This window comes from Camelina sativa, chromosome 5 (assembly GCF_030686135.1).
Source record: "Camelina sativa cultivar CO46 ecotype springtype chromosome 5, ASM3068613v1".
NCBI classification, from domain to species: Eukaryota; Viridiplantae; Streptophyta; class Magnoliopsida; order Brassicales; family Brassicaceae; genus Camelina; species Camelina sativa.
Genome location: NC_141884.1, coordinates 6,702,054 through 6,728,196, shown reverse-complemented (window position 1 = coordinate 6,728,196; position 26,143 = coordinate 6,702,054). Strand labels below are relative to the sequence as shown.

General features: G+C 35.7%; 7 protein-coding genes, 2 non-coding genes and 1 pseudogene across 11 annotated transcripts; 6 read left to right on the top strand and 4 right to left on the bottom strand.

Annotated features, from left to right (window-relative positions):
* Positions 1 to 114: 114 nt before the first annotated feature.
* Positions 115 to 1,987, top strand: LOC104785920 (peptidyl-prolyl cis-trans isomerase CYP18-2). The gene is made up of 6 exons (XM_010511207.3): positions 115 to 320; positions 553 to 648; positions 771 to 832; positions 1,312 to 1,445; positions 1,561 to 1,645; positions 1,743 to 1,987. Exons 1-6 carry the CDS (start codon positions 249 to 251, stop codon positions 1,786 to 1,788), a joined length of 495 nt encoding a protein of 164 aa, XP_010509509.1. The 5' UTR covers positions 115 to 248; the 3' UTR covers positions 1,789 to 1,987.
* LOC104785919 (uncharacterized) lies at positions 1,970 to 2,971 on the top strand. Its single transcript, XM_010511206.3, has 3 exons — positions 1,970 to 2,377; positions 2,535 to 2,588; positions 2,688 to 2,971. The coding sequence occupies exons 1-3, from the start codon at positions 2,114 to 2,116 to the stop codon at positions 2,922 to 2,924; spliced, it is 555 nt and encodes a 184-aa protein (XP_010509508.1). The 5' UTR covers positions 1,970 to 2,113; the 3' UTR covers positions 2,925 to 2,971.
* TRNAN-GUU (transfer RNA asparagine (anticodon GUU)) lies at positions 2,404 to 2,477 on the top strand. The gene has a single exon. It is a non-coding gene; the product is annotated as a tRNA-Asn (tRNA).
* A 131-nt stretch (positions 2,972 to 3,102) lies between the features above and the next one.
* TRNAL-UAG (transfer RNA leucine (anticodon UAG)) lies at positions 3,103 to 3,182 on the top strand. Its single transcript has one exon. It is a non-coding gene; the product is annotated as a tRNA-Leu (tRNA).
* A 135-nt stretch (positions 3,183 to 3,317) lies between these two features.
* Positions 3,318 to 4,915, top strand: LOC104785918 (small ribosomal subunit protein uS11y). The gene is made up of 6 exons (XM_087513232.1): positions 3,318 to 3,481; positions 3,826 to 3,948; positions 4,034 to 4,079; positions 4,275 to 4,360; positions 4,468 to 4,597; positions 4,688 to 4,915. The coding sequence occupies exons 1-6, from the start codon at positions 3,479 to 3,481 to the stop codon at positions 4,753 to 4,755; spliced, it is 456 nt and encodes a 151-aa protein (XP_087369358.1). The 5' UTR covers positions 3,318 to 3,478; the 3' UTR covers positions 4,756 to 4,915.
* Positions 4,916 to 5,379: 464 nt separating this feature from the next.
* On the top strand, positions 5,380 to 6,499 carry LOC104785917 (ubiquitin-ribosomal protein eL40 fusion protein). Its single transcript, XM_010511203.3, has 4 exons — positions 5,380 to 5,568; positions 5,661 to 5,747; positions 5,859 to 5,961; positions 6,251 to 6,499. The coding sequence occupies exons 1-4, from the start codon at positions 5,466 to 5,468 to the stop codon at positions 6,342 to 6,344; spliced, it is 387 nt and encodes a 128-aa protein (XP_010509505.1). The 5' UTR covers positions 5,380 to 5,465; the 3' UTR covers positions 6,345 to 6,499.
* A 659-nt stretch (positions 6,500 to 7,158) lies between these two features.
* On the bottom strand, positions 7,159 to 7,888 carry LOC104785916 (putative calcium-binding protein CML32 pseudogene; annotated as a pseudogene). The gene has a single exon (XR_015598449.1). The product of XR_015598449.1 is annotated as a putative calcium-binding protein CML32 pseudogene (transcript).
* Positions 7,889 to 8,051: 163 nt separating this feature from the next.
* LOC104785915 (beta-fructofuranosidase, insoluble isoenzyme CWINV4-like) lies at positions 8,052 to 11,686 on the bottom strand. Of its 2 annotated transcripts, none has more exons than XM_087513230.1 (5): positions 11,200 to 11,686; positions 9,247 to 10,106; positions 8,750 to 9,156; positions 8,538 to 8,652; positions 8,052 to 8,452 (listed from the first exon to the last, which is right to left on the bottom strand). In XM_087513230.1, the coding sequence occupies exons 1-5, from the start codon at positions 11,384 to 11,386 to the stop codon at positions 8,270 to 8,272; spliced, it is 1,752 nt and encodes a 583-aa protein (XP_087369356.1). In that variant the 5' UTR covers positions 11,387 to 11,686; the 3' UTR covers positions 8,052 to 8,269. The 2 variants fall into 2 exon arrangements, with proteins under 2 accessions (XP_087369356.1, XP_087369357.1); XM_087513231.1 differs by having other exon boundaries at positions 10,209 to 11,489.
* Positions 11,687 to 13,663: 1,977 nt separating this feature from the next.
* LOC104785914 (kinesin-like protein KIN-5C) lies at positions 13,664 to 19,714 on the bottom strand. Its single transcript, XM_010511199.3, has 23 exons — positions 19,355 to 19,714; positions 19,066 to 19,195; positions 18,710 to 18,868; positions 18,266 to 18,615; positions 18,054 to 18,192; positions 17,844 to 17,941; positions 17,580 to 17,736; positions 17,374 to 17,443; positions 17,140 to 17,216; positions 16,937 to 16,990; positions 16,772 to 16,852; positions 16,576 to 16,687; positions 16,421 to 16,507; positions 16,162 to 16,337; positions 15,871 to 16,032; positions 15,680 to 15,787; positions 15,415 to 15,573; positions 15,252 to 15,335; positions 14,968 to 15,173; positions 14,777 to 14,878; positions 14,490 to 14,599; positions 14,229 to 14,380; positions 13,664 to 14,119 (listed from the first exon to the last, which is right to left on the bottom strand). The coding sequence occupies exons 1-23, from the start codon at positions 19,411 to 19,413 to the stop codon at positions 13,922 to 13,924; spliced, it is 3,030 nt and encodes a 1,009-aa protein (XP_010509501.2). The 5' UTR covers positions 19,414 to 19,714; the 3' UTR covers positions 13,664 to 13,921.
* A 311-nt stretch (positions 19,715 to 20,025) lies between these two features.
* On the bottom strand, positions 20,026 to 20,962 carry LOC104785913 (indole-3-acetic acid-induced protein ARG7-like). The gene has a single exon (XM_010511198.2). The coding sequence runs from the start codon at positions 20,649 to 20,651 to the stop codon at positions 20,244 to 20,246; it is 408 nt and encodes a 135-aa protein (XP_010509500.2). The 5' UTR covers positions 20,652 to 20,962; the 3' UTR covers positions 20,026 to 20,243.
* Positions 20,963 to 26,143: the final 5,181 nt, after the last annotated feature.

Here is a 26,143-nt window from a genome sequence, read left to right as displayed (position 1 = left end):
GGAAAAAAAAAAGAAAAAAAAAATCATAGAAGTGGCAGATGGAGTTTGCACATTACAATGGACTGCACTAGGCCCAAACATGTTATTATAAACTTCGGGTTGACCGACCCAATTGAGGCAGAATCAGATCCGACCCGATAAAAGAGTAAGCATCGCTCACACCTTTGTCTTGCTTCGATTTCCCGACGAGACGCTTCTCTCCCTCCCTCTCTCTCTCTCTCTAGACCTTCTTCCGCCATCTCTGTATAATGTCGGCGAGACCTGAAGGAAGCCCGCCGGAGGTTACGCTGGAGACCTCCATGGGTCCTTTCACCGTCGAGGTATATATCTCTCTTTCTTCCTTGTTATTTTCTTGTTTAGCTATCGAATCAACGGAAAAAAAAAAAAAAAAATTCCGGCGATTACATTCATATATATAGAGCTCACACGAGACCTAGATTTCATATATAGTTTCTTCATTCCGGTTGTATTCTAATCGAATCGTACTTCTAATTGAAGATTTTAGGGTTTTTAGGGTTTACAATGTTGTTGATTTTGTGTCAATTTCCTCAGATGTACTACAAACACTCCCCGAGAACTTGCCGGAACTTCGTTGAGCTATCCCGGAGAGGTTACTATAATAACGTTCTTTTTCACAGAGTCGTCAAGGTTTGTGTTGTCCTGTTTTCAACTTATATATTTATATTTATCGTTTGTACTCAGATCATTCACTATGTGTGATGAAGTTCTAAGGAATTTTTTTGTTGCTTTTGCTATTTGGTTTGTTTCAGGACTTCATTGTGCAAGGTGGAGATCCTACTGGAACTGGAAGAGGTGGTCAATCCATTTATGGGTATGTTTCAATCTTTATCTCATCTTTTTTTCTTTTCTTTTTGATCATTGTTAGCTTTGCTGGTTGATTCTATGGATGTATGTTAGTAAGGGACTTTTGGATCAGATATATATAGCTAAGCTCTTGATTACCTCCATAACTTCCAATATAGTTTGAGAGCTTGTAGTAACATTTAGTGTCCGTTTCGTTTGAACTTCAGTCAAGACTGATTGTGTTTTTGAAATTGAACAAAACAATATTCAAAACTTCTTAACATGATTTATATAGTCGACTCAAGGTTCTTAAAGTCCCAAGTTGGTTAATACAGACAGTGTCAAAATGTATAATGTGAAAGCTCTAGCTGCTCGATTTATAGTCTGTTTCATTCTTGCTCTTGGTCCGCTCATGTGTTCCAGAAGCTTGTAGGATATTTTTATGTCGTATATTGTTCTTACAATTAGTCTTATGTTTTTTTTTTTGGCTTTGTTCCTTTTCCGCAGTGCTAAGTTTGAGGATGAGATAAATCCAGAGTTGAAGCACACGGGAGCTGGAATCTTATCAATGGCAAATGCTGGTCCCGATACAAATGGGAGTCAGTTCTTCATCACTTTAGCACCTCAACCGTCCTTGGATGGTAAAACACATTCATCTCTGAAACTTGCTTTTATGTTTTACGAATTGAGAGATCCTTTTCCACGCTTATTAAGAGACTGTCACTAACTGTTACTCTATTTCTATGCAACTTTCAGGAAAGCACACAATCTTTGGCAGAGTGTGCCGTGGTATGGAGGTGATCAAGAGGCTCGGTACTGTCCAAACCGATAGCACTGACAAGTAAAGTTTACTTACTTACTCTTCTTTCAAAATCATCAAGACTCGACCCATTGACTGTAATCAAATAAAATCTCTTTTCTAATCTTAAAAATTTCAGGCCAATCCATGAAGTGAAGATTCTGAGAACCAAAGTGGTCGATTAGAGCAGACGAGTTTTTGTCGAGGAGAAGAAGAAGAAGCAGCAGCAAAACGTTTACGACATGAAGAATTATAACTCTCTACTGATACATGATACTATTGTAGACTGGTTTTGACTCTACTTTGATTGAAATAGACTGATTCGAATCCGTTTATCTTCTTCTTGTAATTCGCCTCGTTCCTAGTAAGATACTAATTTCTCAATTTACAAATGTCCCTTTTGACAATCAACGGCCAAGAAAAGAACACGTCGTAAAGATTTTTAATGTTTCAACTCATATCCTCTAAAAAGCTATCTCTCACTCTGTGAAGGACGTGACAATACGAAAAATGTCTTTCACAGCAGCGGCTCTCTTTGTTCCGCCTCCCGTTACCGTCCGATCTCCGGCTAGAATTCTTCGCCGTCCATCAATTCCATGTCTGCTTCAGACGAATGGCGCACCAGGCCGCCGGAAAATAAAGAAGTCGGTCGTAGCAAATGCGTCGCCGGGAAACGGAGGCGTCAGAGCGGGGGAAGAAGATGGAGTTTCTCTGGGTACAATGAAGCTTCCGGGGAACACAGATGTCGCGAGATTCGAAACTCTTCTTTTCCAGGTATAGATATTATGAACATGCAAAAAGCTGGAATAGCTCAGTTGGTTAGAGCGTGTGGCTGTTAACCACAAGGTCGGAGGTTCGACCCCTCCTTCTAGCGGATCAATTTTTGAATTTAACTGGTTTACTTTTCTTTTGTGTTGTAAATCACAAATAGTGGGCGAACAGTCTTTGCCAAGGAGCCAATCTGCCACTTCCTGTTCCTCTCAAGGTATAACTAAATTGCTTCATAATTGCGATTGATCGAAATCCATAAAGAAAAATGTGAATTTGGCTTTGGCTTTGGCTCTGGATCATATATTCATATTAGGTGGATAGAATAAGTGGAGGAGCAAGGTTAGGATTCATCGTGATGGAGAATGAAGGCAAGACCGATGTTCCGGTTTACATTGACTGTTTGGTTAACCAAACAAAGGAGGATGGTTTGGTGTTCCAAGCGACACGTCATGGACGGAAGAAAGACAAAGCACCTCCGGGAGAAGAAAGAATCATGAGAAGCCTCTTAGGTGCCTTGAAAAGAGCTGTTGAGCTTGCTCGAATCGCCTAAACTTGTCTATTTCAAATGAAAATGAAACAAAGCGTCTCTTATGTTTATGTCTTTCTAGTATTTTTTACTACATATCAAAAACAGAACTCTTGTAAACACCAGATAGTTTTTACAGTTTGGAATACAGCAAAATAAACATAAGAATAATAATAATTATGTTGCAAGTCTATCAACAAATGACAATTTGGCCGAGTGGTCTAAGGCGCCAGATTTAGGCTCTGGTCCGAAAGGGCGTGGGTTCAAATCCCACAGTTGTCAACTATTTTAGAATTTCTTTTTTCCCCAGTGATATTTTTATGAAACGGCGACTTTTTTTTTGGATTTATGATCAACATGGGCTGAATCCAACAAGTAAGACCCGGCCCAAAACGTATTTCGAAACCCTAAACGAAGGCTTCTCGATCTCACTCTCAAGTCATAAAAACCCTAATATAAATTCGATTTCTGATACCAACGTCGTCTCTCTCTTGCCAAACTCTGTATTGTAGGCGGAACTACAGCTCCAAGAGCCTTTGCTTTTTGCTTTCTTCAAATTCGATCTACTCTTGTTAACCATGGTAAGCTTCGTCCTTGTAAAGTGTTTTCCTCTTATCTCTGATTATCTCAGATTGCTTTCAGATAACAAAAAATGTAGATTTACGTTTTTTTTTGCAATGCTGTTTTGTGTCATTTGGAGTTTAGAAAAGTATGTATCTCTCTTTGCCTTTGATCTTGACTCTGTTGGTTGATTGTATTAGTGAGAAAAATTATATTGTTTATGATTGTTTATGCTTATGATCTCAAAATTGGTAAAATGTATGGATTACCATTGAGTTTGATTTGAAGTGTTATAGGAAAAGATTGGATTTTTATGATTTAAGCGTTAATCTAAATGTGAGTGGGAATGTATGTTTTTGTGTAGTCGTCGAAGAGAAAGACTAAGGAGCCTAAGGTTGAGACTGTGACTCTTGGACCAACTGTTCGTGAGGGAGAGCATGTTTTCGGTGTTGTCCACATCTTTGCTTCATTCAACGACACTTTCATTGTGAGTTTCTTCTGATAAGATTGAGAGATTCCATTTTATCATTTATGTAAGTCTAAGCTGACATGATGTTATCTTCAATTTGCAGCATGTTACTGATTTGTCTGGACGTGAAACACTTGTCCGTATCACTGGTAAGCATTGTTGATCCTTGATCATGCCTCTCTCTCTATGAGAAGTTAGATGTTATTGTCCTTCTAGTCTTTAGTGGGTATGACAGATTTAAGTGTTTATCTAGTCCCTCAACCTCTCTTGTGTACCATTCTTTGGAGTAGTAGGCTATCTTCTTGAATTCAAATGAGTAACTATTCTCTTCTGTTTTTGGTTAGGTGGGATGAAGGTGAAAGCTGACAGAGATGAGTCCTCACCTTATGCTGCTATGCTTGCTGCGCAAGATGTTGCCCAGCGATGCAAGGTACCATAACCATACTATATATATGACCTAAGATATTTATTACGAAACCAAAGTCCCCACCTTGTTTGTGGTTCTAGCTGCTTTGTTAACTACTATTTAAAATACAGGAACTTGGAATCACCGCCATTCATGTGAAGCTCCGTGCCACAGGTGGAAACAAGACCAAGACACCTGGTCCTGGAGCCCAGTCTGCTCTTAGAGCCCTTGCTCGTTCTGGCATGAAAATTGGCCGTATCGGTAAGCTTCATAAACTAATCTAACGTCCAGCTATTGACTGTCGTAATGTTTTTTTGAGCATTTCTAACATTGTGGTTGTTGTTGTTGCAGAGGATGTTACTCCCGTCCCAACAGACAGTACCCGCCGAAAGGGTGGTAGAAGGGGTAGGAGGCTCTGAGTGTTTATGGGAACGTCTCTATTTATCTCCATGTGTTTCATTATGTCAGAACATTTTGTTTGAAGTTTGTTAGATTGTGAAAGAGTTTCGGAGTTGAATGATTTTGTTAAGTTGAACAACATTGCTTTTTAATATGATGAGTCTATTGGCTTTTTTAGCTTCCTGACTTCTCAATCAAAACTAAAGTGTTGTGCTTTTGTAGTTTGCTGTCCCGTTTTGGAAAATACGAAGAATTTTTCCTTGATTGATGAAACTAGCAAAGCGTTTGTATCTCATTCTCATGTTTTTTCCTGTTAAAAAAAGTGAGAAGCTTATGAGGTGAAACGAAGCGTTAGAGTAAATTTTGTGAGTAACACAACGATGTGTTGTTGTGTGTTCTCATTCCCCCAAATCACACAAGTGATAAAAGCCCATGGCCAGTTCACAACCGGAGTGAAACGCTAAAGGCGATCGAATGAAAACGTTGAATCAAGAATAGCGGTCAAATCACATGTGTGTGAAGTAAAACAAAACAAGGAAAAAAAACTTGGTCATACGATAAGGAGATGTCCATAAGTTGTATGGGCTTTGGAATTAAAGGCCCATCAGTTTAGTAAATCAAACACAAAAACCCTAGAAATGGGAGAAAGTATAAAGTTTCAATCTTTACGCTTCTATACGCCGTTTTGAAATTTCCGGCGAAGCGAAGGAGGAAGACGAAACGTGCAAAGATGCAGATTTTCGTGAAAACACTAACTGGGAAAACCATCACCCTTGAGGTGGAGAGCAGTGACACCATCGACAATGTCAAAGCTAAGATCCAGGACAAGGAAGGTATAATAACGTCACTGACTCTGTTGCTTCTGCTTTTTTGAAACTGTGATCTCTTTCTTATCGAATAGTGTTTTTTTTTTTCATCTCTTAAGGAATCCCTCCGGACCAGCAAAGGTTGATCTTCGCCGGGAAACAGCTCGAAGATGGTCGCACCTTGGCTGACTACAACATTCAGAAAGGTTTGTTTTTTTTTTAATTGTGTTCTCATTTGGATTCTATGTGAAAATGTAATTAGTTTTAGCTATAAGTGTTTTGTTGATTTTCAATTATTGTTTTTGGTTGGTAAACAGAGTCGACACTGCATCTTGTTCTGAGGCTTAGGGGAGGTATCATTGAGCCTTCTTTGATGGCTTTGGCTCGTAAGTATAATCAAGACAAGATGATCTGTCGCAAGTAAGCTTCTTTTGCTTTGTCGTTCTGGATTGTGCAATGTTTGATAGTAATCATGGGAATTAACTTTAGCTGAACCAGTTAGTCTGTCATTTTGTTGAGTCATCCTTTACTTCGTATTGAACGTTGCTCTTATATATCTTCAGAGCATGAACATGAATTCTGTTCTGTGGGCTGTTACTATTTTGAATGTCACATGAAAGCTTAAGTTGTTTAGTCTAAATTATGATCAGTGTCTTTGTGTGAAGATTGTGTCTCATGTTTTGAGTTGACTTTTTGGTTGGTTTATTAGGTGTTATGCTCGTCTTCACCCAAGGGCTGTGAACTGCAGGAAGAAGAAGTGTGGCCACAGTAACCAATTGAGGCCAAAGAAGAAGATCAAGTGATCTGTTTTCACCAATCTCCTTTTTTTTTTTTTGTCATATTTTTGTGTTTCCGTTGAGAAAAACACATCTCTATTGTTCTGAGACAAAAATTGTTTCAGTGAATTTTGATTCTAAGATTATTATTATTAGTAAATCTTGTTATTGGTTTTGGTAAATTCTAGAATCTCTGCTAGGTTTCTTCAAGTTGGATCGGTCTGCCAGCTCTAGTATAATTCTCTTCTGCGCCTTAAGGATGTTAAGTTTAACCATATCAGTTGGCCAATACAATAATTAACAAACAAATAGTTCGTAAACACAAAAAAAAAAAACTCTCAATAACTTGATGAAGATGAATAGACGAAATAAAAAGAGAGAATGAAGAGGCTAGCTTTTTATAGAGAGAACTATAATTAAGAAAGATCTCTATCACACTCATCTGCAAAGGACGTTGCATGTTCCAGGCATTGAGAGATTATCTATGGTCACAGTCTGTGTACCCATTGTTAAACACTAAAACACATAACCAACGATTTGATCATTTTCGGTCTGTAGTAGAGAGCTTGTTTATGCATGTGTTATGTGTGTAAAGAGTCTAATAATAACGTAAACACGCAAATATACCAAAGTTCTCATATAATATAAGGCAAGTACCAAACTCCTTAGAGAGATGCTTCTATCAGCTATATCAACATCCCAGCGAACGTTGGTTTATAAATTACTATCCTTGTCTTGCTTTAACAAAGCGTTGACCCATTCTTGATGTTATAATTTTTTTTGAAAAGAAAATATTGAATTAATCGAAATCAACTAGAGCTAGTATCGAAACAAAATCATATCTATGAAAATCTTATTTTTATTTAAAAAAGATAGAGATAAATCCAAGCAAAATCATTCGACAATTGGTAAAAGATCATCAAACCAAAATCAAAAAACTTAAAACAAGACAAACCCAAAGAAGAACATTAAGATATGAGAAGAAAGAAGATCAGAATGATCCCTTGTTAGAAGTCATCATAATCTTAAACTCTTCAAAGTCCACAAAACCATCGCCGTTTTTATCAACGGCTCGAACCATTGCAACGCATTCCTCCATTGTTTTCTTCTCTCCAAGACCCTTCAATACCATATGAATCTCACTTGCTGATATCTTTCCATCACGATCCTTATCATACATATCGAAAGCTTCTTTCAGATGAACTTCTTCATCCTCCTCTTCTCCTTCCCCGTTAAGCATCAAGCAGGAAGCAAACTCCAACTCGTCGATTTGGTTGTCACCGTCAGTGTCAACCACCCTGAACATCTTATCAATTTCTTCGGACGTTATTTCTGGTGAGAAAACGCGAATAGCCTCGGCGAATTCATCCCATGAAATTTTCCCGTCCTTGTTCTTGTCAACTCTGTCGAAGATTTGTGCCACGGACATCGTGTTCTTTAGTAAAATAAATAATATGATGATTTAGTTTTGTGTGCGTGTGTGAGAGAGATCGAAACCCCAATACTTTGTATTTATAGAGATAATTGATATTGTTTAGATTCCTATAACGATTTGGTTTGGCATGTAATTTCCCTTTTTTACTTAAATCTTTTATATCCCTTTTACTTATTTGTTAATATCCTTTTAAACAAAATTATAAGCTTTATTTTTTTTGGAAAAAGAAAAAAAAAGATGATATTTTACATTTTTCTATAATAAAATATTGGAAAAACAAAAACAAACATAAAGTTTCCTTTTCTTTTTCTCCTATTATTTTTCTGAAATTATTTTATTGAGATATATTATTAATGACATTAAAGGTACAAGATTCCATACATAAAAGTATGAACATGCGCAGACGATCAATCATAAAAACATTAAACATAAAATCCCAATGTTCTTTTTTTTTTCCTAATGTCACAGTATCTAGCTAATTTATAGAGAGAGAGAGCTAAATTAATGATCTCCATCATTAATTCATCTGCAGAGGACGTTGCATGTTCCAAGCATTGAGACTCTCTATGGTAACACTCTGAGTCCCATTGTTAAACACATACAAATGTGCATTCTGTTGTACTGCTTTCACTGGATACACTCTTGACGTTATCACTGTCTTTCCTAGAGCTCCAAAACTCTCTACTACCGAATGATCAATCTGTAAATCAAATTTCATTTATGTCACATTGTATAGTATAGCATAAACAAGCAAAAATACAAAATATTCTCAAATTTATACGTACCAAACTCCTAAGTGAGATCCTTCCATCAGCCATGTCAACATCCACAAAACCAGCAAACGATGGTTTATACATCCTATCCTTTGCGAGCGGACCCTGGTCTTGCTTTAACGACGAACTATAAAGGAAGAAAATGTTTCATTAGTCAAATGAAAAGCATATTTAATATTAGTAGATTAAGCATATATAGAGAGAGATCATGCATGGAAACGTACGGTCTAGCATCAGAGCACATGAGAACTTTAGGCTTATGAGTTGTAGTGTCTTTGAAGACCCTAAAGAAGACAGGAGTGTGCTCTTCCAAATCAGGAGTTGCTAATGTGATCAGACCAAAAGGTCCTACACCACCTGTCACGTCTGAGCCTTTTATCTTACACAACTCAAACGGTTTGAGCGTGAACCTCGGGTCGAATATCTCAGCTTTCTCTAAACTTCCAACGTAGAAGGTCACTTCCACATCAGCCTGAGCAGGAGTGATCCCTTTGACTTCTATGCGTTGGCCCATCTTGATGTTATGGTTGTTCATTCGAATGTAATTACCTCTCAATGATTCTATCTCTTCAGCAGGCCAAAACACTAATTGCTTCTTGTTTGAGTCAAGAAGCACCGTTCTTGGAATTAACTATATATCATTTCGTTATATAAATTAGTTACTAACATAAAAATTTGAATATATAACATAAAGTATAAGTTTAATTAAGATTATAGATACCTGAATACCAGCCCAACCCTTCATAATATCATCTTGGACGGTGTCTGATTCATTAGCCCAACCCCACAAGACTCTTCTGTTCTTTTTGTAGTCAAAGAACGTCTTAGATGCGTAGAAATTACCGTAATCGAATCTTAAACCGTCCCAACCATCAGGAGTATTACCGTCTGGTATGTACCGGTCCTTCTTAAGATCGTATTTACCAAGCGTGTAGTACTCGTACCGGGTTACGTCCAAGCTAACCTTTAACACATGCTTGGTGTTTGCACCGGTGTAATCCAAGTCCAAACCGTTTTCGAAATCGGTTATGGAAACCGGGAAGAAATCAGGACATTCCCACATACCGGTTGATTGTTTGGAGTGAATAGGGTGCTTAGCTTTGACCCAATGCTTGAAGTCTCGGCTTCTATAGATATAAGCTATTCCTCTATGTTTTCTTCTTGATCCCACGACGGTTCTCCAATGCCCGTCTTTAGAGAACCAAGCCGTGGTTGGGTCACGGAATGCTGAACCGTTCATGGTATAGTCTGGCATGGCGATGGGGTTATCGTCCGGTTTAATCCATTTCCTAAGGTATGGGTCTGATGGGTCATCCGGGATTGCGTAGTTTTGCATCTGCGTTCCGTTCTGATTAACACCGGTATAGAGCATGACCGGTCCTTTTCCCGGTACGATGGTTATTGAGCCAGACCATGTACCTCCTATGTCGAACCATTTTGAAGGATGAATGGCCGGTTCAAGAGCCTCCCAATTAACCAAGTCCTTAGAAACCGAATGTGCCCATATGATATTACCCCAAACTGCACCTTTGGTGTTATATTGGTAGAAGAGGTGGTACAAACCTTTGTAGTATACTGGACCTGTTCCCGAAAACCTCAAATTAGTTTATGTCGTGTCTTACAATTACGATGTGTATCATGTATGTGTATAATTAAAAAAAAAGTATTTTCTGATAAACTCACCATTTGGATCTATGAGGATTGTCGAGAATGCCACATGGAAATAAATGAAAACAAAGAAAAAACGAGGTTAGTATAATTTGATTTCGATCATAATAGGATAAGATAAGTGCATTCGAGAATACGAATTAGAATATCACGTGAAAGTCTTTTGGTAGAACAAGTTGAAGATGAAATTAAGAAACCGTGAATAGGATAAAAAGGTTAAGCGGTTAAGGTGTAGCAAACTTGTTTCCCGATACATATATTTGAAGTCTTAAAACTCGTACGATGATATATCCGTGAAGCGATGAATATGGGATTTTGATGTAAATATTTGGATAATTAAGGATAATATGGAATCTCTATATTCAAAAATCTTTATAAGAAAAAATTAAGATTTTGATCTTAACAATTATGTTTAAGACGGAGTTTGACAAGCTTAAAACTAAGTACGTTCAATCCCACTCACAGACAAAACTTCCCTTTTCGAAAAGATATATTATAGCAAGCTATATGGCCACAAACACCAAACAAAAAAAGTTATACAGCAAAAAAAATAAACATAGCTGTGTTCTCACGTTATATATGCTGGGTTTAATATTAATGAAAATGTGAATTTCTATAGATATAACATTTAATAGTCTATATACCAAAATCATTTTATTTTCACGAGCACACACATACATACATATAGATAGGATCATAGGAGTAGTAAATATAAATATCCCATGCAAATAATAATTTTCCCTCATATTTTTAGGGATCGGAATGACGTACGTAGTCATATCATACGTGAGATTAATAAGGGAACGGATAAGTTTTTTTTTGTTTCTTCTTGTTTTTAGATCTAGGAAGCAGTTGTAGTGGAATCAACTCTCATTTCAGAAACTAACAAAAATTAACAGAAAATGAAAAACGAAACATCAAACCAAAATCTCATTTGAACACTCGATTAGAAACAAATATGTCTAAGCAAATTGTATTAGAAAAAGAGGGAGAGAGATGAATATACCGTTAATCCAATTCTTTGGAGGTTGAAAGTGAAAACCAGGTCTATGGAGATGATTTACTGACTTGACTGATTCAGATTGCAGTTCTTCGTAAATCTGATGAAATGCGTCAATTCGTTTGATGTTATTATTGCTTAAATTGATAAATACAAGCAATAACAAGACAAAAACAATATTTGAAACACCCATTGATCTAAAAGACTCAAGATCTGAGTGGTGTTTGTTATGTTTGTGTGTGTGTGTGTGTGGGCGTTCAGTATTAACTTGAAGAAGGAGAGAATGTGATGAGTGTAAAAGTAGTTTGTTGTATAATGTTTATATAGAGACGAAGTATGAGGAGGAAGATAACAAAGTAGATAAGTTTTAGGATAAATGTTAATCCGATCTAGAGATTTTTACTCCGACTATTATTAGAGAAATTTACATCGAGGTTGAATTTTGATATTTTTCTATTTTATCCAAATTCAATTTTTTTTGGTCGACAGTTTTATTCCTTATATCTTGGGCTTGGGGTTTTATAGTCTGTCATTGTCCAAAAGTTTTAGCTTCAAAAAAAAAAAAAAATTGTCCATAATTCAAAGTTTTAATCAAAGTGTGTTATTGAAATATGTATGAACTGATTAGGTTCCATAACTTCTTTTGAGATATGTTGCTCACTTGCTCAAGTGATAGCTTGTATATTTTAATCAAATCAAAATATCTAACAAAAGTTTATTTATTAGGATTGAATTATTTTTAATGACAAAACTTTATAATACGTTATTTGTCAACAACTAATTATTTCTGTTAGAAAGACCCAAATGATATCAACTGATGGGATCATATCTAGTGGAAAAGAAAATTATCCTTCTTGTTTATTGTGCGGTCAATACCATGCAGAAACGGTAAGAAAATAAACAAGAAGGATAATTTTTCTTATAGGATAATTATCGCACAACTAGGAGACAATTATCCACTATGTAACTAACTGGTTGTGGTTTGCTTCATGAGCACCGAGAGTGTTTCGGAAGACACCACACTAACGCCTCATTTTTTTCGATTTTGACATTGCGGTTTATTACTCAAAACAATCAATATTTTCCCTATCATTTCAATTCTCATTTGGGTGAAAAAATATACTATAATCTATCTCAACAAATTATTATATAAAAGATATTTTTTGGGGAAGTGTCTTTAGTCAAGTGGTTACAGCACCACCTCTGCGACCAATCCTATCGGAATTTGACTCCACTAAGTCGCGTTATCCTGCGTTGTAAGGATTGGCTATGAATCGGGCCTTGTCGATTCAATGATGATAAAAGAAAAAAAAAAAAGATATTTTCCGTTACAGGAAACAATTAATTAAACCATTAATTAATTATATATAAAGGTCTAATCATATTTCACTATTTTATCTTACGTAATTGATCATAGTAGATAAATTAAATAAGTATATAGGACGGTTCTATAGTAGATAATTATCCTCTTTCATGGTTGTGAAGCCTGATGATAAAAAAATTCTTTAAAATTCATTTTGTATTTTTACCAATATGTAATCGATCTAGTCAAGAAATGGTTTAACCGGAACCCTCAGAGACAATGCTCCAGACATAACGAATCTTTTGTTATATGTCCGGTTGTATTCGAGCAATTTTCAAAAAAGTGAAGCAAAGAGTCTTCCCGCAGTTTAAGTTTATATTTTCAGCTATGCACTTAGATCCACATATAAACCTAATTTTCCGGTATGCTTCAAAGTCCGAATATCTATTTTTCTCTTGAACAATTCCGGTTTGCCAAAATAAAAAACTAGTAATGCTTCCACAACTTTTTTGCTGGTTATGATGATTCCATTGCTATAATTGTGAAACATCAATTACAACTACAACACTTTTGCTTGCATCTTTTGTGTATATGAACCTGCAGGGACTATCACCATACTTAACTAGTCGTTACCATACATACATTTCACTGAAGAAACAAAGAATGAGAAGAAATTCATAAAAGAAAATTCCATTTTTATTGATGTTCCCACTTTCTAAAATGAATGACCTAATACCCAAAAGCTTGATATAGAAACCATATTTGACACGACCAGTGTCATAAAATGTCCTCTTAAGCTTTATATATATACACAAATGAGATTGTATTAAAATTCCAAGTGAACAGTTGCTGAGTTGTAAAGCTTTGGTAAATGAGCACGAACAAAAAGATGTTCATAATTGTTCTTTTAAAATGGTAAAAGAGGATTCTATGAGAATCTCTCATGCTCATGATATTTAGAAATTCTCATGGGAAGTGAGAAAGATGAATCTTCTGAGTGGCACGGTGACTACGATTTCACAAACGCTACTTGACTTCCCCACTTAAAATGTTCATTGTTGGGATTTGAAAGCATCTTCATGGTTGAGTCATATATAGAAAGTGATCAAGTGGTATACGCATGCACAGCATGAGCAAGAAGGATCCAAGATTCGCATTATGTTGATATTTTAGAACAAACCCTCTTTGAAACAAGAAGTCATACATTACAATTTCAATGTAAGCGAACAAAGTATAATCCAAAGTAAGGGATTATTTTCAACACTTCGAACCTAGAAAAATGTGTCAGAAGCATCTGACTCTTCATTCATTGATCCCACACTTTCACAAATGTGTACACAGATAATAGTATTACAGACACAGACACAGACACTGGTTTGAGGTTTTCGAATACAGAAGAGCATGTTATGGAACAGAGGTGGTTCCCTAGTTGACCTGTGAGAGAGGCGACCGTGTTAGCTGTTGTGGTTTCGATTCCTTGGTCGCAAAGGATTCATACGAGTTGTTTTCACGGAATTCTTCAAGTAATGTCTCAATTGGCATGGCTCGTAGTGATTCAATGGTGGCTTTGGTTGGGACCTCTGGTTCACTCCTCATTGGAGTTGTCCCTGTTGGCTCATATTCCTGCGGTTCACCAAAAGAGAGCTTGGGGTTAATGCTCTTCTAAGAGTGAAAAAGTATGTTATTATCCTCAATGCATCTGATGATGATATCCTTGTGAGGAACAACTTACCATGTATTTTTGTTGGAAAGTTTCTTGAGCTTTATCCTCAATGCATCTGGCTTGGCAACACTGATCCTCTTGGAAACTTTTAAGAGATTTTTCATGCGACCTGACATTTTCCAATACTTGTGATACAGACGCTTTTTCGTCCTCTGACATGCCTGAAAGATTACAAGGATATCATCATCAGTTCATGGTTGGGAAAGAAACTTTGTTAGGCGTTATTTAAATGGACAATAGAAACAGTCATGGAGAAGAAAGAAGGCTCACGGTCAATCTGCTGGATTATTTCATCCCTTTTCAGTGTTACATCTTTTTCAGCCGCAGTCCTTGCCGAATCTACTTCGGCATCGTGCTGCTCATTATTATTACAAGCAGACCTAAACCAAACAAGTATATTGAAGTTTATGTTATGGTAGCATAACATGGTTGACCCATAAAATTATATATAGCCAGCATTGATAAGAGAATTCATAAATGTAGATGAAAATAATTTTTTACAGGGTATTAAGAGGTCAGAATTTCAGATATGTATCTTCAAAACTTAAACCACTTACCTAACAAGCGAAGAGACATCTGTGACTTGCTTACTGTTCATTTCCTTTAGAGATTCATGAGTTCTCTTGCAGTGTTTAAAAGCTGATTCCGCATGACCCACACTAACGCATAGAAAGATGCAGCAAGGTTAAAATTCATAACTGAAAAGTTGTAACTCAAAAGGAATTGCAAAACGTAGTAAGGAACTTACGATTGCTGAAGCAGTAACTCCATTCGACAATGTTTTGCAGCCGAGAAATCAGCACCTTCTCTGGCTTCATTCTCAGCTTGCATGGAGAATGTCTCCCACTTTCTTTTTGCGTCATTAGCTAGATTATTAACAGCAGAGACATGTTCATCCAAGAAAGTTTTGTTGGAAGAGACGGCATCTTTAAAGTTGTGGAGTCTTGAATCCACCTGCCAGGCAAAATAATACAGTTTAAGTAACATAAAGTGGAAGAGAGAACGAAACAAATGACAGAAGAAGCAACAAACCAATTCATGTTGACGACGAATGTGACTTGAGACTAGGTTAGTTAAGTCCGCTATAAGTTTCTCTGTATCAGATTTTGATTGAGCCTGCACAACATAAATCAGTTATAGATAGGATCAAGCGAAGATGTTTGACAGGAAAGGTGAAGAGATGTAGTATTATGACCTCGTAAGTCTTCTGAAAATCGATAATGCTGTTTATTTGACTATCATTCGCTTCTGCAGCACGACTCTCAGCATTTTTAGACTCTGTCATAAGCTTCTGAAAGAACGTACTTGTGTATTCAAACATCTCCTGTGTTTGCTCCATTGTTGTGTGGAACCTCTGCAAATTAAGAAAAAAGGAGAAAAGCAATCAGTAAACAACTCTTGTAAATCGCCAAGGCCAATATATAAATTACCTACAAAATCTTATATTTCAGTGCACTGACCTGTCTCAGCTCCCTTGCAAAGAGAGCCATTTCTCCCTGATGGGACGAGAGAGCACTCTGAAGTTCGTCAAATAACGATGATGTTGTCTCATCTCCTGAAGCAAGGAACTGAAAATCGACAAGATATAATTAACTAGTTTTAAAACACCACAAAAGTTACTAAAAGAAAAGGACATCAATTAAAGGCGTACCTCATCTATGGAACATGCACTTGAAGTCGTCAATGCTGAAACTTCCTCAAGACAAGCATTCGAGTTTGCCTTGTGCAACCGAACTACGTTCTGCACTTCCTCCAAGTGGGAACTATATAAATCCTTTGAAGCTCTAACCTTATTTTTCATTTCTAAAATGGCCTAGACAAACAAATTTGCAAATAGTGTTAGATTATTATCGACTTCTAGCATAATTTTTTTAAAAAACAATTTTTACAAGACATAACTCAAAGATTGATATAAAACCAAAAGAACGAATCAGTTTGATACCTTGTTGTGTGCCTCTAAGCGAGACTGGGACAATTTGTTAACACCCTGAAGGTGTGCATTTTGCTGAGACAAACAAGAAGCAACCCTATTGAACAAATTTCCAATTTGTTCAGAAAGTTCTGTTTGATAACTGTCGACCACTTTTTTATTGTCCGCACTGAGCTTGTCCTCTCTTCCTGCAAAGCAGCAAATCAAGATCACATACAATTCTTACGAAATTGCTAATGAAGAGACAGCCACAAATAGTAAATACCCATACCAATTTTCTGGTGTAATGAAGCATTGTCTCTAGTAGCTTTCTCTAAGTTGGATTGCAAAATGCAAGCTTGTTGAACCAGTACATTTTCTGGCAAAAAGCAACTTGTTAGTTGAAATTTCAAGCATTTGATAAGAGAAAATGTTAAAAGAAAATACCAGCTTTTTTCTGCTCTGAAATGATGAAATCTTTCTCCTTCATGGCATATTGAGATTTCTTTAATTCCTCGTTTGTGGAAGCAAGAACTTTGCATGTTTGGCTCAAGTTTTTCTAGATAACACAGTTGAAGAAGTCTCAGAGCATATTGATATAATTATATAGCACAAAAGTAAATCCAAACAAAATAACAAATACCTCAGTGGTATCTAGCTTGCTAGTCAGATCAGAGCAGTCCCGCACTTGACCGGAATACTTATCTTGCAACTCCTCAAGTTTCTGGTCACAAAAATAGGTAAATTAATTTGTTCACATGTTCTGACAGTAACGTTAAAAGTGATTGACAGAGTAAGACGAACTAACTTTCTGATAATTCTCTATCTGACCACCCATCTGTTCAATCTGCTCAGCCATTGCCTACAAAATAGAGTTAAAAAGTATTATGTTAGTAGAAAAACTAAGAGGCAATTAGACGTTACCATGTCCTCTAAGGTCAAATGATCATTTTGTTTCTTCAACTAATGAAATATATGCTTTGAGAAACAATTGTGCGCAAAGTTCAATACCTTTTTTTCACTCTCCTCTTGATAGTATCTCTCTTTTGGCATATAAACACCATTTTTCTCACGGGAAGCATATACCTCTAAATAAACAAGCAAAGAAAAACATATAAGTAAAAGACAAGCAGAGGAGCCAGACCAGAAGACTTTTTGTCGCAAGTAAATTTGTTGAACTAAGTATAAGTACTCCATCCCCTTCACAATTATTCTATCCACAGCTATAGTGAGAATTCCACTTACCCGCCTTAAGTCGTTCTATTTCACCATAAAGGTCCTTTATCAAAGTAGATTTCATCATTTTCTGGTTGACCTGCCAAAACGAAATGAACAAGAGTACGCAAATGAATTCCAACTTTTCAATAGTTGACCTGAATGGGAACAAGAAAAATGAAATAGAGGCTTAAAATTTATGAATGAAAGAATAAACATAATTGATAGATTAATACCTCCGGCTTGTTTCTAATATTCTTAGCCCTGTGTGCATAATCTAGAGTACTTAGGGTCTCCTCCAGACAATGAACGGCAGGTGAAACTGTTGCTATGATACATGTCTTTGTTCTCCCACCAAGTGAATCACGCAGTAAACGGGTGAGCTTACTATCCCTAAATTTCATTGCAGTAAAAAATTATAGGATTCAGCATAACTTGAAACACTGCTATGTGATCCCTAACGTAAAAAAAAGAACCCCGAAAAAAAATAGAAGTTTAACCTGTAAGGAACGTGTCCAAGATGTTCAACCAAAGCACTGATCACTCGTCCTAATGTAAGAAGACTTTTGTTTATTTCACCAGCTTCTCGAGCCCGGCCCTAGATAGAGAAATGCTATTGATTATATCTCGCACATGACCAGACATGAAATCTAGAAGATGAGAGGAAAGACACTCCAAACTTGATTGAACAGTGAGAAACAACTACTTACATCCCTAGCACCAGAACGTGATATATTTTCTGATCCTGCCAAGTCAACCAAGTTCAGCTTGCCACACTTGATTAGTTCTTCACCTTCTGGAGTAGCTTCCTTAATATGTATTGTTATTGAGAAGAGCGAATGTGACCGACTGCAGGTGAAGAATTTTTATCAAGTAGCTGACATCTTAATGAGCAAAGAACACAAACATCAAAATGCATTACCTAGATTGTTTATTCAAGAATGTTTCAGCAGTCCGTCGTTTAGAAGAACCTCTCTCGAGCAAAGTAAAGATTTCATTGGCACTTGTGACAATTTCCTCTTCCAATCCTCTAACAAGAACACCACCTTTGCCGTCTTCCATTAAAGGTAACGGCTTCTTTTGTTTATCTTCAGAAGCAACTTTAGATAGATCCTCAGGAGCAAGCAAATCAGTAATCTCTTCATTGTAGAGTTCTAAAAACGTGACTTTAACACTGTACTCAGCTTGCTGACCCTCGAGCGTATCAAAGATTTGTTTAACAGCTCTAGGTATAACACCTGCTTCTGCCGGAAGACCTCCACTAGGTGCGCTCTGTTCCAGTTAAAAATAGAGGTAAAACAGCTTAGAACATGAAACTTCATAAAAAAAAAAAGCAAAACACAGAGCAACAAACAAAATAACAGACCTTTGACCTTCTACATTCTCCTTCCATAGTATAAGTTTTCCCTGTACCAGTCTGACCATAAGCAAAAATTGTACAATTAAAACCTTCAAGTACTTCGTTCACAATTGGAATAACTGCCTGATCGTACAAATCCTTCTGTTGTGCTGATGGTCCAAACACCTGTGTTCAACATATAAAGCACACATTCAGCATGTAGATACACTCACTAAAACACACATTAAGCCCAAAAATAGGCAATTTCAGCATTTCCCATGGTCTATATCCCATGTCCATGCCCACAGCCGAAAGAAACAACCAAGGAGGAAAAAACAAAACCCCCCAATAGAGGGAGCAGAGGCAACTAATTTTTGTTATACCTTATCAAAAGTGAAAACCCTATCAATGTGTTTCCCAGCGATGTTTTGGGAAACAGCAACTTCTCTTTGCAAATCATTACAAGTGAGAACCTGAGGAGCATTGCTCCTTAATTCATCATCACTAAATGGCCTGTCAACAAAAATAAACACCCACACAAAGTCAGAAAATAACACAGTAGCGAAACCACCAAAAACCTAAATTCAATTTTGAAAATACAAAAAGTGGGAATAGACCCCCAAAATTGAACCCAAAACCCTTAAATTGAAATTAAGAGAAATTGATTTTAACCTGCATCGAAGGAGAACTTGAACATTAACGCCTTTCTCTTTGTCGTGGCGGCTAGACATCTTGAAGCGACGAACCGACGGCGAATCCAGAGATACTGATTTTAAAATTCCAATTATTACCTTCTTCTACTTACTTCTCAGCAGATCCGAAATTTTTATTCGCTATTTTTAGTTTCTCTCTCTCTCTCTTCTCTTATCTCACCGGCGACGGAATCTGAGAGAGAGCGGGGTGGAGTGGGGGGATATGTGAGATTTGAAATTATTTGAAGAGCCGCTCCTCCTCTCTTTTTTCTCTTTTTGAATTTTAACGCTTCTTCCTACACTTTTACCATACTACCCTTCCCTTCTACTACATGCCGACGATTCACGTGTCCTCCCCTTAAAGTCCATATTTTATGTTTCGGCCCATTAAGACCCAACTGACCCACTTAAAGAAAACAAAAAAACTCGCCATAATAGATTGTAACGTTTTACAGACTCGGAGTCGCAGTCTACGATGTTGGATTACTAGCTATTGGAGACAAGCTCTGACTCAACAACTCGCCAACATGTCTTCACACAAACATACAAACATGTTTGAACCATAGAAAAAGCGACCACGCATTAAGGTCAAATGGAAGCCTAGGAAACCCAAGTAATAGATTAAACTACTGTATGTATGTGTATTGATAATTTTAAGTAAAAATAGCTTATATCATAATTAGATTATGGAAAGAAGAAAAACTACAAATTCCACACCACGCAACATAGGGGTGTTCAATGTATCACAAATTTCACAATCAATCAAATCATATCCTCCTAATGAGTATATATAATTTCCTTAAAAAAAGAAAAAAGACCTAGAAAAACGTTTTCTGAAAGATTAATAATTATAAAGAAGAAGATTAAAATTATAGAAACTCTTCGACAAAATCGCCGAAATCAAAGTTTCCGTTACAAGACTCAACGGCGTTCACCACGTCTTGGAAAACGGATAGGCTGCAAGGCACGACCAACATAACCTTCTGCTCGAAACAGAGGAACTCGTCGTGAGACTTGTCTAGGAGCATCCTAAAGAGCGGATGATTCAAATAGCTTGTCGGAACCACGCGCCTCACGCGCTCTTCCCCTACGTACACCGCGAACGTCCCCGTTGGCGTCTTTGTTGTCGCCATCGCCGCCTCCTCCGCCTCGCTCATCAGAAGTGACTCGTTATATGTTGACTCGGAGCCGCCTTCTCCTCCGCTTTTCGTCGTCGTGTTGATGCTCTTCACTTTCTTGGCTAAGTTCTTGAACGAAGCTATTCTTTTTCCCAGCATTTTTATTTTTTATTCTTTGTATATATAGTTTTTTTTTTGTTCTCTCTGGAAGCTCTCAAGATGTGTAGAAGAATTTAAGATTGTGAAGATGAATAAAATGGAAGAAATTAGAAGATGGTTGGTGATTATATACCAGGATGAGATGTCTAGAGACTAGAGAGCTTTTGACTTTATTTTAATTTTTGTTTTCGTAAACTTTTTTTTTTGTCTGTGTTGACTTCGAATAGTGGGGTGCATTTCTTGGCGGATGGAAATGTATTTATTCATAATAATAATCAAAATGCATATATCTCGTCGCAAATCATGGTTACGTGATATGTGTCTTTGGAGACCAAAATGAATCAATATCTATGACATTACTTATATATTTTACCTTAGTACCTTACGCAAGCGATATAGGTTATCACGGAGGTTCGTACGTACTCGTATATACGGTCCGTGACATTTTATTTAATACTATCTGAGATGTCATTCTTGCTTGATTCAAGATTATATATATAGATGGCCCTTTAAGTAACGAGATGATTGTTTGTTTTACAAAATAAACCAATAATTGTATATATTACTAATGATTTTCTGATGAAGGGGTTTGGTGAATGAGGTGATCATCCAATGCCTTATCGGATATATACATAATTACTAAAACACGAGTTCTTATTTAAATCGATGGATGAAAACAAAAAGTAGGGAATCCATTAAGCAAACAGGTGTTTTAATATAAGCTCAAGTATTTAAAGTGATGTTTCTTAAATATATGCTTTGATCATATCAATCAAGTATTTTAAAGTGATGTCTGTTACATTTGTGCATGTGCATCTAACCATGTACATATATAGTTTTTGGTAGTAGGTAAGATGTCATAAGTAATGTCGTATTTTAGTGTATAAATTATACCAATATAATAATATGTGAGTTGGAGTCACTAATTGCATGTTGACATATGTGCATGAATTTGGTGATTAACCTAAAAAATAATATCATTCATAAATCGGAAATCATTCGAATGTGGTTAGTTTCATGGTTATAAAAGGGTAAAAAGTTGAAACAAAAAAAAAAAGGATAACAAATGTTTTGTGATCCATATTTAAGTATTTACTTGCGTTTGAAACTGAGAAACTGCATTTTTTAGATATATCAAATGATTCAATTTTGACGATTGTATTTGTTCTTCAAGACCTAAACCGGGAGCTGTCCACTCTTTAGTTTTTTCCTTTTCATTTAATATATTACTCAAAACTTATCAGTATCTTAATTATAATTTCACAGATAATCATAAGATAACGATCTATGGAGAGAAACCACAACTAAGAGTAGACGTTTAAACAAAATATAACACTTTTATAAGTGGATAATCTCATATGCAATATAACTTTTTAAAAAATTATTGTTGTCCGATATACGTGTCATATATGTAAAATAATATCATATACATCTATGATTATATATTTGACTAAAAGTCATATGAATATTATTGTATATTTGTAGAAAAGAATGATTCTCTAGCCGGCTCTCTTGGCCGACTCCTATACAACGAGAGCCGATTACAACTTCTAGTTGTTACCATTATCTCTATGTGTATATATATTTTAATTAGCTGTGCTCGTTACCCTAGTTTTTTTAAAAATACATATTAATAACATCCTGTTGACCTTAATGGTCAGCATGAGGAAGAAAACAAAAGTGTATCAAATTTTATATCCACTTTTAAAAACGGTTGATTCAAATGTTAGTATAATTTTCTGTTTGTTATACATGATTAGTGCCAAGTTAATGATTGGGTTGGAAATACTCAACACCAACCTCCTAGGCGTAGGTCGAGAACATTTGATTAGTTTTGTATACATATTCCGAGTCAATACTTTTTTCTTATTTACGGAAAACATTTTTGTAATACCAATAAAACATATAATTCTTTGAATTTTACTATTTTGTTCGTTTAAATGATTGGTTTTCACTGAAACTATAAGATTTAATTATGATTTAAAGTACGAAACTATGAATCGAATTCTAAGTTTTCTTAAGGAAGCAAGTATGAGTATGAGGTGACTTTTTTTCTATTCACCTATTTTTCAATGCACCATTTATTATCGAAGGAGAAAAAACAGTCGATGTCACGTATCTACCTGCCAAACGGTGAACACTCACCCAACAATATTATTGCCAATCCACAACTCGGTAACGCAAAGATCTTCCACGCTACAGGTTAATTTACAATTTTATGGTTTCATACCATTTGAATGTGCAAACCATTAATTTGATTCTTTTGTCAATCTATAAATAGATCTTACATTTCAATTTTTTTAATATGTCAAAGGAAAGAGATCTCACTGTTACTAGATATTGAATGCATCTCCTCACACAATAAATCTTAAATATTTTCTTTTGTTTTTGTTAAAAGTCTAAAATATTTGTGTTCCCATTTACTTATGTACTGGTTGTACATTTGAAATGAAATTAATATTTTTAGTTTTTAATGAAACAGCAATTTGAATATTTGTATGCAAATAAAGTGTTGACCAAAAATGCAAATGCTGTAAAGTAACTATATATAATTCATAATTGCGTCACCAAAATAGAATCACCGTTCTCTCTAACTTCACTCTTTGTATATCGAACAATCAGAGTGTGGGATCGCATTAGGTCCCTCGACTACAAATCCCAACACAGACTTGCGGGTCTGCTTGATCAATGGCTAAACTCTAAAGCCATAACTTATTCTCTTTATCACACAAGAGCTAATTCAGTTTTTGCTAATCAGTCTTTGCGATAAATTCTAATTGCCAGTGAAATATGTAGAAGAGGCAAGTAAGAAATGATGGTTTAGAGCTGGAAACTGTTGAGAGAACTGGTGGAGACAAGACAAGTGGAAGAATCATTGGAGCATATTGGGACAAAATACTTTTGACTTTGTACAATGTCAATGTTTATACCTTTTCAAAATTCTTCTAGTAGGTAGGTCCATATTGAGCTCAAGTGATCTACATCTATCGACTATACCATTTTCCTTTACGTGAATCGAATTTGAGATTACATTCCAAAATGTAATGGCTAGGCTAGTTCTATGACTATGACTCTTTTCTCTCTACTTCCTTTAAGTTTGGGTATAATTTATAAATGCTAGGTTCACCACTTTTATTTGAATGTTTTGTACGTGTAGCTAGCTAAAGTCGGACAAGAAAAATGACAGCTTCCACTCGTTTAATATTGGTATTACACTATTACTAGATTTTATATATAACGTACAATTGGGTAAAGCAAAGATAAATTAGTTGATACGGTAGAACAAATGTGTATTGGTTTTTTATACATTCAGTTTATGTTCGATACTATTTTTTTGACATCTATACTAAGAGACAAACATTTTTAATACTCAAACGTTATTGGTGTTTGGACCAAATGTCATTTCACGTGGATAATGGATGCTTGCGTTAGAGTCAAAGGTAAACTGTAGAGTCGTTGTAATTCTGGTTCGTACTTCATATGCATAATCATGACTTTGCTTTATATAGGTTTATTCTCTTTGATTTAATTATCTTCAAAATTTACTGTTAAGAACAATGAGTTTCCAACTAAAAAACATATAGGACTGAGTCGATAAATATTTGTAATGTATTTTTGTTGGTTCATTCACGATTCATATATTTATATATGTGTATTAACCATACTGAAATTATGACCATGGTATATATGAAACTGAAGATATGTTAATTCAACAAACCCAAAAAGTGTTTATCAATTACAAGTACTGTTAGGGTTAATTATAAATGTTAAGGTTAATTATAAATGTTAGGGTGAATCCAATATTCGACGAGGGTTGAACTTACTCGGTTGCGCATTTGGTCGACCAATTTGAAACGAGTGTCAGAAGGGATGGGCTTGGCATATTTGCCATCTAATTTCTGCGCCAAGTCACTCAAATCCCTACGAATGACACGAAGTTCATCAAGATCGCGTGGAAACGTACAACTGCCCAGTCAACAAGCAAATACTAAGAATCTAACTATAATAAGTAATGTCTCACGCATCACGTATCTACCTGCCAAACGGTGAACACTCACCCAACAATATTATTGCCAATCCACAACTCGGTAATGCAAAGATCTTCCAAATCTACAGGTTAATTTACAATTTTGTGGTTTCATACCATTGAATGTGCAAACCATTAAGTTCATTCTTTTGTCAATCTATGAATAGATCTTAGATTTCAATTTTTTAAACTGTCAAAGGAAAGAGATCTCATTGTTACTAGATATTGAATGCATCTCCTCACTCAATAAATCTTACATATTACTTTCTTTGTTTCACAAAGAGTGTCATTTTAGAGTTTTTTTTTATTTTTAAAAAGAGTGTCATTTACATTTTCAATACATCATTTTGCATTTCCAATGCATTTTTTAAATTAGATTTCCTAATTTTACTCTTAATCTATGACTAAATTAACCTATTAATTACTTATTAAATAGGGACATATATGTATATTTTAAGATTTTCTTAATTTGTGTTAAATGTGTCAAAATGACATTTTTTTGTAAAACAGAGGTAGTATCTTTTATTTTTGTTAAAAGTCTAAAATATTTTAGATGTATAAATACTTGTGTTCCCATTTACTATTTTTTTTTTGACAACTTACTAAATTATTAATTGTACATTTGAAATGAAATTAATATTTTTAGTTTTTAATGAAACAGCAATTTGAATATTTGTATGTAAATAAAGTGTTGACCAAAAATGCAAATACTGTAAAGACGCAATTTATATAATTGCGTCACCAGAATGGAATCACCAATTTTCTCTAACTTCACTCTTTGTATCGAACAATTGGTGTGGGAATTGGGATCGCATTACGTCCCTCGACTACAAATCTCAACACAGACTTGTGGAACTGCTTGATAAATGGCTAAGCACAAGAGCCATAACTTAGTCTCTTTTTTATACAAGAGCTAATTCAGTTTTTGCTAATTAGTCTTTGCAAAAAAATCATAATTTGTAGTGAAAAGTACATGTACTGGGAGAGGCAATTAAGAGAAGAATGTTTAAGAGCATCTCCACTGGGGAGTGCTCTATGGGTTACTCTCTTATTTATGGTCAAAAGTTGATAAACTGGTTTCGCCATTCAAAGTTGATAAACTGGTTTAATTTATGAAAAATCACACACATCAAAGCTTTTTGGCGCCGTTGCTAGGGAGAGATTGTTGTTTACAAGAGTATAGGAACTAGAGTAACGTCTAAGATGTAAGGATGAATCACGAGTGAGAGTAAAGAGAATGAGTGAGAATTCGAGAAGAGGAAGATGAGAGATTTAGAGTCTAGGGAGAGAATAGAGAGACGGCGAGATGAGAATAGGAGAAGGAGTGTTTCTCATTCCTTAAAGAATATTGACCTAGTTACATTCTATTTATATGCATACAAGAAGATCAAATAAAGAAAGTCCTAATACTATACAAAATAACATAAATCGACATATACTAAGGGTTGGTCGTGTGTGTTCATCT